The sequence below is a fragment of the Moschus berezovskii genome, chromosome 10, assembly GCF_049115385.1.
Source record: "Moschus berezovskii isolate FMDL1 chromosome 10, NW_MosBer_1.0, whole genome shotgun sequence".
In the NCBI taxonomy this organism is placed as follows: Eukaryota; Metazoa; Chordata; class Mammalia; order Artiodactyla; family Moschidae; genus Moschus; species Moschus berezovskii.
The window spans coordinates 95487084-95502651 of NC_142469.1; the positions used below are offsets into that span (position 1 = coordinate 95487084).

Consider the following 15568-nt stretch of genomic DNA (forward strand, 5'->3'; position numbering starts at 1 on the left):
ATAAGGCAACTGCTTAAGCTATAGCCAATCAAATAATTTCCTTGCTTTGGTTTCAAACTTCATCTGTAAAAATCTTCCCCCAACTCTTGTCTTTTTTAAAAAACATTTTTTAGTTATTTATTTGGCTGTACCTGGTCTTATTTGTGGCATGCAAGGTCTTTGGGTCATGAACGATCTTTTGTTGCAGCTCAGGACGCTCAGTGATGATGTGGCCACTTACCTATAACTAATTTTTTTTTTGCTAGTTGAATTTGTTAACTTTCCCTCTAAAAGGAACAGAAAGAGCAGAGTAGTACCTTTGAACCTGAATTTTTAAGGGTCATTTGAAAGCTGCCCAATCTGTTGAAATTTACAGATGCTGGTAAGACCATTACACGATCTTGATCTTGGAATTGCTAGACTGTTATTCACTGGTCATGGTTTTTAAATATTTAATTTTTAAAAATTATAATCATGTCTATCTTTTTCTTCCCCACCACCCCCTCTTTCTGTTAATAGTTGGACAAAGAGAGTCTGAAGATGTGAGTGAAAGGGACTCAGACAAAGAGATGGCTGCTAACTCAGCGGTGGTTCAAGACATCACGAAGGAGGAGAAGGAGGAAATGCCTGAGGTGATGGAACCGATCCCTGCCTCGGAAAGCAGCGTGGATGAGCTGATGCAACCCCCTGAGCCCCAGGCTAACGACGTGGGATTTAAGAAGGTGTTCAAGTTTGTCGGCTTCAAATTCACCGTGAAAAAGGATAAGACCGAGAAGTCTGACAGCGTGCAGCTCCTCACCGTCAAGAAGGATGAAAGTGAAGGGGCAGGAGAGTCCAACGGGGCTGGTGACCACCCGGAACCCAGCCGCGAGACGGGGGACGCGACACCCAAAGACGGTGAACTGAAACAAGCCACTGAAAAACCCGAAGAGGCGCCCCGACGTGAGCAGAGCTGCACGGAAACCTCCCTTCACACCGAGGCTGGTCAAGCCGCTGAGGAAGGCAAAGATGAAGGAGAAGAGAAACAGGAGAAAGAACCCGCCAGACCTGCAGACTCCCCGACTAGTCCCGTGGCCAGCGAAACCGCCTCGCCCTTCAGAAAATTCTTCACTCAAGGCTGGGCCGGCTGGCGCAAAAAGACCAGCTTCAGGAAGCCCCGGGAGGAGGAGCTGGAGGCTTCCGAGAAGAAAAAGGAACAGGAGCCAGAAAACGCCGAAGGAAATGAGAAGATGGAAGAGCCCTGCGAGCAGCCACCTGCCCGGGAGGCTCCTGAGAGCACCCAGGACGCCAGGCTGTCGGCCGAGTATGAAAAAGTGGAGCTGCCCGCTGAGGACCAAGCGCAGGCACCTCCCGAAGAGAAACCGGCCCCGTTAGCCACCGAAGTGTTCGATGAAAAGGTCGAGATTGTCGCCGAAGTCCACGTTAGCACTGAGAAGGACCAGGAGGAGCCGAAAGCCGAAGCGGAAGAAGCAGTGGCGCTCTCGCCGCCCGACAAGTCGACCGAGACGCGCGCCGGCCTGCAGGAAGCCGAGTCGGCCGAGATGCTGCGGACGGAGGACGACGCGGGCGCCCCGAGCGGGGACCACTCCCCGGCGGCCGAGCTCGGCGGGGACGCGACGTCGCCGTCCACGCCCCCCGAGGGCACCGTGAGCGAGGCCGAGATGCTGTCCTCGCAGGAGAGAATCAAGGTGCAGGGAAGCCCTTTGAAGAAGCTGTTCACGAGCACCGGCTTGAAAAAGCTCTCTGGAAAGAAACAGAAAGGGAAACGAGGCGGCGACGAGGAGGCCGGGGAGCAGCCCCCCGCCTCCGTGGATTCTCCCGACAGTCCGGACGAACCGAAGGGCGGTGAGAGCTCAGCCTCGTCTCCCGAAGAGCCCGAGGAGATCACCTGCCTGGAGAAAGGGGTGGCTGAGGCCCCGGGCCAGGATGGGGAGGCGGAGGAAGGCACCACTTCCGATGGGGAGAAGAAGCGGGAAGGTGGTGTCACCCCCTGGGCATCTTTCAAAAAGATGGTGACGCCCAAGAAACGCGTGCGAAGGCTCTCTGAAAGCGATAAGGAGGACGAGGCGGACAGAGTCAAAAGCGCCACCCTGTCCTCCACGGAGAGCGCGGCCTCCGAAGTGCAGGAGGAGGCCAGAGGGAACGGAGAGGAGCCGAAGCCCGAGGAGCCCAAGCGCAAGGTCGACACCTCCGTGTCCTGGGAAGCCCTGATTTGCGTGGGGTCATCCAAGAAGAGAGCCAGGAAAGCGTCCTCCGACGACGACGAAGCGGGGCCAAAGCCTCTCGGAGGGGACGGCCAGAGAGCCGAGGAGGCTGGGAGGGACAAGGAGCCGGGCCCGGAGGCGGCCGCTGCTGGTTCCCAGGACCATGAGCAACCCCCGGGCAGCTCCTCACCCGAGCCGGCCGGCAGCCCGACCGAAGGGGAGGGCGTCTCCACCTGGGAAAGCTTTAAAAGACTGGTCACCTCGAGAAAAAAATCGAAGTCAAAACTGGAAGAGAGAAGCGAAGACTCTGCAGCTGGGTCTGGTGCAGAACATGCAGCCTCGGAGGCTGAGCCGGGGAAAGAAGAGTCCTGGGTTTCCATCCGGAAGTTTATTCCCGGGCGAAGGAAGAAAAGGCCAGATGGGAAGCAGGAACCAGCCGCCGTCGAAGAGGCGGGGCCCACGGAGGCCAACGAGGACGATGCGGACATCCCAGCCGTGGTCCCTCTGTCTGAATACGACGCGGTGGAAAGAGAGAAAACCGAAGCCCAGCAAGCCCCCAAAAGCCAGGAGGGGCCCGAGCAGAAGCAGGTGGATGTCGACGTGTCGGAGGAGCTCAGCAAGACTCTGGTTCACACCATGTCAGTGGTAGTCGTGGACGGGACAAGGGCCATTACCAACATCGAAGAAAGGGCGCCCTCCTGGATCTCGGCTTCGGTTAGGGAACCTCTGGAACAAGCCGAAGATGAAGCCACACCACCAAGTGAGGAGATGCTTGAAAGAGAAGTCGTGGCGGAGGAAACCCCCATCGTTACCAAAACGCTGCCAGAGAGCCAGGAGGCCAGTGATGACACGATGGCCAGCGAGGTGGAATTAACCTCGGAAGCTGTGACAGCCGCAGAAACCACAGAGGCCTCTGGTGCAGAAGAGACCACCGACATGGTTTCAGCTGTTTCTCAGTTAACTGACTCTCCAGACACCACCGAGGAAGCGACACCAGTGCAAGAGGTGGAGGGTGGTGTGCCTGACGCGGAGGACCAGGCGAGGAGGACCCAGGAGGTGCTGCAGGCCGTTGCAGAAAAAGTTAGAGAAGAGTCACAGCTGCCAGACGACACCATCCAGACAACCCAGAAAAGACAAGCAAAAATACTGGAGAAAGTGGAAGAGGCCGAGGAGGATTCTCAGGCCCTCGATCTGAAGGAAGTGATGGACGGAGCATCCAAAGTACTTGTCCAAGATACTGAAACTGAGACTTTGACACAGGAGAAGGTGGTTGCAGAGGCCACCGCGGAAAGCTTGGGAGAAGTTCCTCCAGGCACAGACAGTGCAGAGACTGGGGAGCTGGCGAGCACTTGTCTGGCTGAAACCGGGACTGGGGTAGAAGCAGAGACTGCCCCAGAGCAGGCTGTTGCTCCTGACTCAGCAGAAACCCTCACGGACAGTGAGACCAATGGAAGCACCCCAGTAGCAGATCTTGACACTTCAAATCTAAGCCAGCCAGACAAGATCACGGATGTCCGTGAAGATGGTGAGGTTCCAGCTGGCACTCAGTCCCAGGTCACTGAAGGCGAGGCACTTTCTGCACCGAAAGAGCTGCCTGCAGCATCTTCTGATTTTCAGTCGCGGGAGGAAAGGTCTTCAAAGATGGCAGAGCGTCTAGAACACATGGATGAAGAGGAAGGAACGGTGGAGACAGCAGCCATCCTTTCAAAGACTGAGGTGATTCAAGAGACTGGCCAGTGTTCTGACGAGGAAGCCAAAGAAGAACCATCTGTGGAAGGGCTTTCTGTGTCTGCCGACACAGAAATAACTAAGAAAAAGATAACTGAAGTTGTCCTTGAGGAGGACGTTACTAAGAAAGTTGGATTTCAAGAGAATGATAATATAGAACTCCAGAGTCCTGATAAGTCTCTTCCAACCCCAGTGGAGACAGAGATGGTAGTTGAAGGGCAAAGGGAGACAGTGGAAGTGGAGGCAACTGCAGGGAATGAAGAGAAACTTGAGCAGGAACCAGCTGTGGCCGTATGTGAAGAGCTCAGTAAGCAACTGGTTCAGACAGTGAATGTCGCCCTCATCGACGGGGAAAAGGAAGTCATCAGTTTTGAGGGAAGTTCTTCCCTGCTGGCTTCCGAGGAAGAGGCATGCACAGAAATCCCAGTTCAAAGCTCTGAGGCAGCATTAGCTCTGATAGCTGCAGCCGTGGAGGAGAAGGTCTTAGGAGAAGCTATCAAGATTGTAGAAGCAGCCGAACCTTTGAAATCTGCAGAAGCACATCTAGTACCAGAAGAAGAGTCCTCAGAAAAAGACGAAGATTTTCCTGCCCAGCCTGAGGAAGAAGATGTGGCGTCCACAGGGACTGAGGCTCAAGCAGAATCAATAGCGGCGATAGTATCTATTACACCTGGAAAAGGCATCGGCGCTGACCTGGAAGGAGATGAAACCACATCACAGAAACGGGAGCTGGGTGGAGACGGCGAGCAGGCTGGTGGTCAGGAAGGCAGAGACAGCAACACAGGAGAGGAAGACGGCAAGGCGGAAAGTGAGATTTTGAAACTTGAGAAGGAGAGCTGCAGACTTGTACAGAGTGTGATTCAGACAGCCGTTGACTGTCTGGGGAGTACGGAAGAAACGGCCACCGATGTCCAGACCCAGGCTCAACTGGCAGAAGCCGACAGCCAGGAAGCTGGGCAGGAAATGGAGAAAGAAGAAAGCGAACCTCAGGCCTGCCCGGTGGATGAAACACAACCTCTAGAAGCCAAACACGCACATCCCAGTGTTTCCAAAGATGCGAATGAAGCTTCAGAGAAGGTAGTGGCCACTAGCATAGAAGGTTCCAGGGTAGATGGCCAGCGGCTCGAAGAGGTAGCTCTCCCATCCCAGAAAAAGAGAGAAGTCCCTGAAACAGAGTCTGTGCTGCAAGATGACGGCAGTGCCGGGTTTGGAGAAAGAAAGAAGCCACCATTTGAATCCCGAGAAGATGAAAAAGGTGATGCTGCCGGTGACCCTGGAAACCAAACCTCAACCCCAGAGGATGTTGAGGCCTCAGGAAGCTTGACCAAAGAGTCCCCAGATACAAATGGACCCAAACTGAAAGAGAAGGGAGACAGCCAGGAGGAAAAAGTGCAGACCGAGTTGGAAAAAGAGATGAAAACACAAACACAGGAGGAGACAAAGAACCAAGAGACAGATCTGGCGAAACCCGAACCCACAGAATCCTAAAACATCATGTGAGTACTTTGAAAAAAAATCATTTCCCCCGCATTCAGATGGCAGATTTGTTATCAGTTCAAATAATTAGGATTTTACCCCAAACCTACATCTGGGGAAATAACCATCAACCAGACTAGGAGACCCAGGTTAGTTTCCTTTTTCTCATTACTCATCAGTCTTACTGGTGTCCTAAGAGTAGTGACTTCGTTTTACCCCCAGTATGACTGCTTTCTAAGAAAATAAAGAGGCCTGTGTGTGCGCACACAAGTGTGCATTTGTGTATGTGTTTGGCCTGAGGACATAAGAAATTTGTTGTGCTCACTCAGCACTATACCAGCTAGTTTGTTGCATTTTTTAAAAAATAACTAGAAGTCCAGAGTAGGTTTATACGCTGCTGCTTGAAATGTTAATTTATAGCTCTCTGGGAAAAATGTTGATTTCCACCAGCATAGTGACAAGCACTTTAAAAACATTTCCAGTGCGTATGAGAGCCTAACTACTGCTGTTTGGGTATGCTGCTGCTGCTGCTGCTAAGTCACTTCAGTCGTGTCCGACTCTGTGTGACCCCATAGGCGGAAGCCCACCAGGCTCCCCCGTCCCTGGGATTCTCCAGGCAAGAACACTGGAGTGGGTTGCCATTTCCTTCTCCGGTGTGTGAAAGTGAAAAGTGAAAGTGAAGTCGCTCAGTCGTGTCCGACCCATAGTGACCCCACGGACTGCAGCCCACCAGGCTCCTCCATCCATGGGATTTTCTAGGCAAGAGTACTGGAGTGGCTTGCCATTGTCTTCCCCGCTGTTTGAGTATGGGTTGGCCAAAAAGTTCTTTTGGGTTTTTCTGGAACATCTTATGGAAAAACCCAAACAAACTTTTTGTCCCACTCAATAGCAAAGGACATTGTATTATGGACCCCCTCACCATGTTTTTTTTGCCGCGGAGTTCAACCTGTGGTTTTCACTAGGGTTTCCCATTGGCCGCAGCTCACTCTGACAACTTAGTGCTATTGCAGAAATGAGAGGAAAAGCAGATTTCATTTACTTTTGATTCTATCTTCCTTCCACAGTTACACTTGTGTCCTTGCAAGACCAGAATGTGAAGACAAGTAGGGGAAGAAATTGAATGCTGCTGACGAGACCAGTCTTTCAGAACTTTGGAAACCGGAAAACAGACATGTCAACTGCTCTCATTTCCCGAGAACCCCTGACAATCCTGAGGCTTCATCGGGAGCTGTAGCCAGATAACATTTCCTCTTGTCAAGACCACACTGACATTTTCCCTCGGTACCATATAATGTTTCTGATTCAAGGTCCTCAATTCTTAGACCGGAACTGGAGTTGGCAATTCTTGGTTCTGCTTCTCAAACTGGAGTATCATTCTTTATGTATTTATATGTATGTTTCAAGTAACCCTCCTTCTGTATCTATTGTATATTTTTTTTCTTAACGTCTAAGGAAATGTACAGTGTCGTGCAATTCCTTTTGTATCACACATTATATGACGGGGGCATGCGGCCACAGTGAAGTCGGGAAGCTTTCTGCTGCCTCAGTTACAGCCTTTGAAAACAGCCCTCTAGAAATAACATTCTTGATCAGAAGCGCCACCTCTTTTAAAATTCACTTAAGGATTAGGTTCCATGTTCAGTATCACTCTGAAATAGGTCACTTTCCTATTATACATAGTATGCTAAAAATAAAAGGCGCGTTTTTTTTTTTTGCGGGGGTGGGGGGAGACATACAGAATGTCCCATTGTTACTGGGAAATTTTTCTTCCTAGCCCCTGGGTGGAGGTTGGAAGGAAGTTTTTTTCAGGAGCAGGTTAAGTTGGAGTCTTTTCTCCTAATTGTTATGGTTGTTTGGATGGATGCGTGTGCTTTCATTTTGAGGCAAAGTAGTGAAATGTTTTCACGTTATCAAGAAAAGAATTGACTGCTTTTGAGTCGACCTTACATGCTGGACCCTGATTCACACACAGCACGAAATAAGTCAGGTTCCTTACAAATGGTATTTTGATAGATGCTAGATTGTTATCTGTGCCATATTTGTGCCCACTCTTTTAAGAACAATGTAGCATTATGTTCATTTGGATAAATTGTGATTTGACAACTGATTTCAATAAAACATTTGCTTCACTTAGATTTGCTGGATTTCTTAGATAATAGGCAGCCTGGGTCCTAAGTTTACTGCATCCGAAAAGCAGAGAAGCTAGAACTTTCCAATGTAGTCACTACATAGGGTCACTGCTTTACGTCGGTTTAAGTTTCAGATTAGGGGAAGTCAAGGGCAGAATGGCCTCCACTGAAATAAACCAGGAGCGTTTCAGATTGAAGGTGCTGAAACAATGCTACCATCTGGTGGTGCTTCCTGAGAAAGATAGTTTTCTTTGTTAATATGTGTCAATGACAGTGTCTCTAGAAAGACATTTTAAGAAAGCTTAGCAGTAAGAATGCCTTGCCTAACAGGCGAGCTTGGCGAAAATTCTTAAAGTGTCAAAGTGATTTCTAGTTCATGCTAATATACAAAAGATTCTGTCAAACAATTGCCACACACAGAACTGTCCCCTATCTACTGGAAAGTTTCCACTTTTTCATGGGTAGAACCGGCCTGGTGTATACACGTCTTAAATTTTACTTAAACTCAGTATTCCAGTTTAAGAACTTAAATTTCAACTGCCGATTAAATTATTTTAAAGCATAACACTCAAGCAAAACTAGAATAGTCCTTTTTTTTCTTTTTTTTTCAGCCAAAAGACAGTTGACTGTTAAAACTGGAGAGTAGTTTCTCATAAACCAACAAACCTGATTACAATTAAAAAAAAAATTGGCCATATTAGAAATACCCCTCATGCTAAGAGCATATGGCCTTGCAGTTGGAGAACATTTAATATCCTTTTAGGAGTCATTTGCACATTTAATAGCCACTTGTGCTTAATTGCTAAACTTTAAAATCTCCAAATTAAAAAACACGCTCTGATCTGAAGATCTTTCTTTTGCCAACTTGAAACTTAAAAAAAAAGAAACAACCCATTGCTGGTGTCAGTTTCTGAAGATCAACTGAAATTTGGAGATGACAGCAGTTTTTAAGGAGTTCATTTGACTTCTGATTATTGACTGACTTCCTTTCTATGGCAGGAAAGAAGGTTTGTGCTGTTTTGAACAAATTAAAGATTTGTGTAGTTCATGGTAGTCATTTTTTGGGGGTTTAAATTCCATCCTGCCACTTCATCCTATTGGTATGTGGTCTTAGCTGGGCCATTCTAGCCATCACAGTTGGTTTTTCAGTGGCAGTTCCTTGCTGTGACTGTGCTCTTTTGATGTGCCCTGGGTTACTGCCATTCAAGGTCTGTACCTGTGTCCGTTAAGCATCATTGTTTTATTAACAGGAGGAATGCTATTAACAGTAGCAGGACATACAATTCTGTATTATAATTTTAAAGCTGCTGTTAAGTTGTGAAGTCCTTAAGCATCAAATGCAAACTGCAGAAGTTGGAGCAAGTGCCTAAACTTTGCTAATTTTTGCGTTACTATGGAGCCATGTACAATAGAAAGGAATGCAAGACTTGTACACTCTTGCCATTTCTTATAATTGAGGAATATAAAATGTTCCCCCTCAGGTTCTTTTGCTAATGGTACACCCGAGTTGCCTATCTCTGCTACACAGACAACTTTGTTCTGGTATTTTCCTTTGAGATATTGAAGGGCTGGAAATTTTAGCTTTCAGTGTAAGCTTCAAGCTTAGCAGTTTTCCTTTAATCTGAGACAATATTTGATTCTTACTTCTGTTTGGGGGGGATGCAGATTTTTCATTTATCTAAATAAAATGCAACCTAATTAAATACCATGGATTTTCTTTCTGTAATTTCACCTAAATTCAATTTTGATTGCTCTTTACTGTCGTGAGATTTATGCATTTCACCTCCACTTTTAACTATACTTAATCATCCCTTGCAACTTAATCATCCCTTGCGACACTGTCCACAGAGCTTCCTGGGAGTGTATGAGTGCACAGAAATCTCTTCAGTGATTCTTAAGTTTTTCGGGTTAGGGACCCCTTTGATTAGACTCTCATTAAGCCTCTGGCTGACCTCCAACTCCACAAATGAGCACAGTTTTATACAGTTTTTGGATAGCCACACTCTGAAATCCCAACCGGGAACCAGAACCAGAGTGAGAAAACCCTTGTCTGACAGCAGGAAAGGAAATGGGCACAGTGCAAGGATTCCCAGGAAGAGGCTGGCACCTGAATGTGACCAGTGTGGCATGAAAGAAAAGTCACTCAGTCGTGTCTGACTCTCTGTGACCCCATGAACTGTAGCCCTCCTCTGCCCATGGAATTCTCCAGGCAAGAATACCGGATTGCGTTGCCATTTCCTCCTCCAGGGGATCTTCCTGACCCAGGGATCGAACCCGGGTCTCCCACACTGCAGACAGACGCTTTACTCTGAGCCACCAGGAAGTTCCCTTAGCAATCCATATCCTAGTTTTGGTGTCACATGACTGCACTTCTAATGTGATTCTAGAGATAAATCTGGGCAGCCTGGCACAATTTTTGTACAAATGCAAGTTCCTCCTCACCACAAAGTTCCTTACCATCTCCAACCTATGGTATATCACTGGAATTAGGTAAATGACCTGGCTCTCCTTTTATAAATTAGAAAATTGCGATATAGATCACCAGTCCTTATGTGATAACACAGACTGTAGCTGTGACCAGGACTTAGAGATGGCATTGTGGTGAAATAATGTGATCACAGCTTAGAAATCACCCCCGCCCCCCCGCTTTTTTTGATGTTTAAATATTACAGGCATCTGTATAGTGCATGCCAAGTTGATTCAGTCATGTTTGACTCTTTGCAACCCCATGGACTATAGTAGCCCACCAGGCTCCTCTGTCCATGAGATTCTTCAGGCAAGAATACTGGAGTGGGTTGCCATGCCCTCCTCCAGGGGATCTTCCCAACCCAGGGACTGAACCTGAGTCTCCTGCACTGCAGGCGGGTTCTTTACCTGCTGAGCTACCAGGGACGTCCCCATCTGTACCATATCCAAAGCAATCTCGTGACTTTTTACATATTCTCCTATTTCTTGTTGACATTTAACACGAGAACTATTACATCCAAGCTTAAGAGAAATTTCCCCATAGACAGTGTTCATATTTGGAGACCAGAGTTGGAATAATATTTCCTAAATGACGAAATTACGGCTCAATATGTTATTTTCAAACAACAGGATATGGATTGCTAGGTCCTAGCACTAACTCACCCTTCTGCTTTTTCTTGTTTGTTCTAAAACTTCCAAATAACCTGGTATAATTAACAAGCACAAGGAGAATACATTCAGTTCAGTCGCTCAGTTGTGTCCGACTCTTTGCGACCCCATGAATCATAGCACGCCAGGCCTCCCTGTCCATCACCAACTCCTGGAGTTCACTCAAACTCATATGCATCGAGTCGGTGATGCCATCCAGCCATCTCATCCTCTGTCGTCCCCAATCCCTCCCAGCATCAGAGTCTTTTCCAGTGAGTCAACTCGTCGCATGAAGTGGCCAAAGTATTGGAGTTTCAGCTTCAACATCAGTCCTTCCAATGAACACCCAGGACTGATCTCCTTTAGAATGGACTGGTTGGATCTCTTTGCAGTCCAAGGGACTCTCAAGAGTCTTCTCCAACACCACAGTTCAAAAGCATCAATTCTTTGACGATCAGACTTCTTCACAGTCCAACTCTCACATCCATACATGGCCACGGGAAAAACATAGCCTTGACTAGACGGACCTTTGTTGGCAAAGTAATGTCTCTGCTTTTCAATATACTATCTAGGTTGGTCATAACTTTCCTTCCAAGGAGTAAGCGTCTTTTAATTTCATGGCTGCAATCAGCATCCACAGTGATTTTGGAGCCCCCCCAAAATAAAGTCTGACACTTTACATTAGGCTAACTTAAAAACCAAAAACCCCTCAATCCCTTCCCCAAATAAAATGACAAACCTTGAAAAAAAAAATGAAGTTTCTGCATTGCCAACCTGGTTGTGGAGTCAGGAGCCGACATGGGTACATGAGCTTCCTGATGGCTCAGACGGTAAAAAAATCTGCCCGCAATGCAGGGTGGCGTTCGATCTCTGGGTTGGGAAGATCCCGTGGAGAAGGAAATGGCAACCTACTCCAGTATTCTTGCTTGGAAGATCCCATGGACAGAGAAGCCTAGTGGGCTACAGTCCATGGGGTCACAAAGAGTCGGACACGACTGAGCCACCAGCACACACCGACATGGGTAGAGGTGGGCAATGATATTTGTTTGGAAAAAGTTCAATTTGAGAGTCCTATGAGATTTCCAAGGGAAAATGCAGGATCAGTAACTGGATATATGGGTCTTAGAAAAGGACAGAGAGACATCAACGGCTCTTCTGTCCTCTCTATGCCCTGGGAGGAACAGAGGGGAGAAAACCTACACAGATCCCTATGACACTGCTTAAAAATCTCATGCACAGACTTTGGTGACCAAGAAAGGCGAGGCTTACCCTGTCTCAGCAGTTTCCTCATTTCAGAATGCATGACTGGGTGCTTCACAGGGTGCTTGATAAACTAGAAAGCAAAATGCACCATAGTACGTTAACATCAGTAATTAGATGTTTTAATAAAACTACCCACCAGAAGCAACCTGATGACAGTTGTATCTTGATAGATTCAGAATAATGATGTTGCTGTTTTTGAAATATTAATACCATAAACATCTTTTTCAGACATGTTCTTTTTGTGCATCATCTGCGTTTCTTATCTTTCCTCCTCTCGCTGTTGCCTTTTCAGCTTCTGCGGTCTGCTAGCACCTCTTCCTAGGGTGGAGGTGGGGGGCATGCTCTCTTGGGGACGGGGCTCTGGCTGCAAGGGGTCCAAGCCAGCAAGGTCTCTCCCTGAGCTCCCTAGACCGTGCATCCTCCTGGTGCCCAGTTCTTTCTGGCTGGCTACCTTCGGACCTTTGTCTATTTCCAGGCATCTTCATCTAAATGGAAAGATAAAAGGATTACTTTGTCTTTTGCTAATCCAAAAAAAAAAAAAATCATAGAAATAAATTTAAATGGCTAACAGCAAGGAAGGATTTCCTAGGCAGAGAGATGGTAGCAGAAAGGATATGGAGACCTGGACTCTAATGACCACCATTTGTTTCCTCATCCAGATCTTTGCCTTTCTTAGAGTAAGGAAGATTGTCTAGGTGGCCTCCTCAAAAACTAGTTGGGGCGTTTAGTTGCTTTGGCTGCATTCTTTTCTGTGCTCAGAGATTAGAGGCATTCAGAACGAGAACAGAGAGGTTTAGAACAAATCTTGTGCAATTGCTAAGTTGCATCCGACTCTGCAACCCCATGACTGTAGCATGCCTAAAATAACTCCTGTGCTGTGCTAAGGCACCCAGTTGTGTCTGACTCTTTGCGACCCTGTGGGCTGCAGCACCCCAGGCTTCCCTGTTCTTCACTAACTCCTGAGTGTGCTGAAACTCAGGTCCACCGACTGTTGTCCATCCAGCGCATTCTCTGTCATCCCCTTCTCCTCCTGCGGGGTTCTCCAGATTTTCTACTAGCGTCATCACCATCATCCTTTTTTGGGAACCTGTTCAACGTGCATTCTTGGGCCCCACTCTGAACCGACTGAATCAAATACTCTGTTGTTGCTGTTGTTCAGCCGCTAAGTCATGTCCGACTCTTTGCGACCCCGTGGACTGCAGCCGGGCTCCTCTGTCCTCCACTGTCTCCCCGAGTCTGCTCAAACTCATGTCCCTTGAGTCGGTGATGCTGTCTAACCATCTCATCCTCCATGGCTCCCTTCTCCTTTTGCCTTCAATCTTTCCCAGCATCAGTCTTTTCCCATGAGTTGGCTCTTCACTTCAGGTGGCCAAAATATTGGAGCTTCAACATCAGCTACTCTACAGTCTGTTTTATGAAGTCCTCCAAAAGATTCTGATGTGCTGAAGTTTTAGAACCACTGTGGTAGAGGCAATAAGTCAGATTTAAGTTCATCTCCTCAATAGCAGCATGAATAGGTTAACAGGTGAAAAAGGTTTCCCTTCCAGATACCCACCCCTTTCCTGACAATCCTCCCCCTAGTCACTTCTAGTCCACAAAAATGTTTGCACATTTGGGAAGGTAAGAGTTGAGCCACATGGGGGTTTGAATCCTGACTGGACAACCTCATAAAAGTTGGTTAACTTCTTTGGGCGTCAATTTCTTTAACTGGAAACACAGCACATGTGTCTGACAGGACAGCTGGGAGGAGTTACTTAAAACCTGGAGCACCCGGACAACCAATACAGGATCTTATCTCTGTGTGCTCAGCCCTTCAGTTTGTAATGCCTTCTTCATGAGGAGCGATCTTCCCAATAATCAGGGAATTTAGGCAGGGCAGGTTTGACTGTTTTCCAGACAAGTTTGAGTCAAAAATTCATAGCTACTTTTTATGTTTAAAACATTTTGATTTGTCTAAGAAGAATGAAACCATAGAACATCATTTCACCCTGGTCCATTTTTTTTTAATACTATAGAGTCTCCGTTTAATTTTTATTTTATTTAGAGAGCTAACAGTTTCATTTAGAGAGTTAACAGTTCAGTGATATTCTTCCAATTGTGTTTTGGGAGAGCTAGTTCTAGAAGAGGAAGTTTCATCGATCAGTATCTTAAGCCCAATAATTTCTTTTATCTGGGCTACAGATTTCTGGGCCTACATCTTGCCTACCTGCAAGTGATGTATAGCAATAACTGGTTCTGGACCAAAATGGAGGAATAAAGCAAAGATTGTCATAAAAATGCAGTCAACCTGAAGAACAAGTTAAATTGCATTAGAAGAAACTGTACTCCCTGTTCTCATACTTAGAATTAATTCCTAGTGGATTAGTAAGAGAGGGCTTCCCCTCCCCCATCACAGTTCCCAGCCAAATTTCAGGAAGTACTATCTATATACACACCATCTTCTGCAACTATCCTTCTAAGTGCTTATATATCTCTTTAAACACAGCAATTTGGTATTTTCCCTGAAATGTATGACTGAGGTCTGACATTTTGAAATTGAAGCGTTCATTTTGGATGTCTCAGCCCTTCCCTTTCTGGCAAGGTAAAGTTAACAAACAAGAATAGTGACCGGTTCTGTGACTTTAACAAGGCTTGAGGTCCACCCTAGACTCCATTCTTTTGTTATTATCCAAGCTACCTTGTTAATTTATTTCTCAGCTTAATTGAAGGATAATTGATAAATACATTTGAATGGATATTTCCTATGGTAAAAATAAAATCCTACAGTTCCTACAAATCTATTTTTTAGCAACATCTGTTGAATGAATCATTTGTTTTCCCCAAGAAAGGAAAAGTCATAGACCCAGTGGTGTTACTAAGGGCTAGAGTGTGGGGGAGTGTTGGTTACTCAGTCCTGTCTGACTCTTTGCAACCCCATGGACTGTAGCCCGCCAGGGCTGTCCACGGGATTTCCCAGGCAAAAATACTGGAGTGGATTGCCATTCCCTGCTCCAGGGGATCTTCCCAACCCAGGGATCGAACCCACGTCTCCTGTGGCTCCTGCACTGCCAATGAATTCTTTAAGCCACCACAGCAGCTCAAATTCATCCTGAAGCTTAGGTGTTCAGATTGCTCATACCTTCAACTGATATGGCCAAAGCTTATTTCAGGTGGTACCATCAGACTTCCCCGGTGGTCCAGTGGTTACGAATCCGCCTGCCAGTGTAGCAAAATCCTGCTCCAGGAGGATTTCACAAGCTGCGGGACAACTCAGGCTGTGTGTTGCAACTACTGAGCCTGCACAGCCTAGAGCCTGTGCTCTGCAACAAGAGAAGCCACTGCAATGAGAAGCCTGTGTACTGCAACTAGAGAGTAGCCTCCTCCAGCCAAAATTAGAGAAAGCCTGCCGGCAGCAATGAAAACCTAGTATAGCTAAAAATTAGATATATTTTTTAAAAATTAAAAAAAAAAATTAGTACCATCCAAAACTCAGAATAAACTGTTAGTTTATAACCTCTTGGGATTAAATGGGAACAGAGCATCCCAGAGTAGAGTTGGCTTCTTTATCTGTACTCGGCTTTTGGTTTAGGGAGGGAACTGGCATTGTCCAGGTCTGCCACACAGAAGAGGCGACTGCAAGCTGCTAAGAGCGCCTGCACTCCAGCAGGGGAACAGAGTGCCTGCCCTTTTCTCTTC

General features: G+C 46.9%; 1 protein-coding gene across 2 annotated transcripts in view; it reads left to right on the forward strand.

Annotated features, from left to right (window-relative positions):
- Positions 1 to 7520, forward strand: part of AKAP12 (A-kinase anchoring protein 12) — a 109997-nt gene extending 102477 nt beyond the window's left edge. For both annotated transcript variants that reach the window (XM_055432980.2, XM_055432981.2), the window contains 2 exons: positions 499 to 5407; positions 6452 to 7520. In XM_055432980.2, coding sequence (XP_055288955.2) covers positions 499 to 5399 — 4901 coding nt within the window. In that variant the 3' untranslated portion in view covers positions 5400 to 5407; positions 6452 to 7520. The remainder of the gene's footprint in view (positions 1 to 498; positions 5408 to 6451) is intronic.
- Positions 7521 to 15568: the final 8048 nt, after the last annotated feature.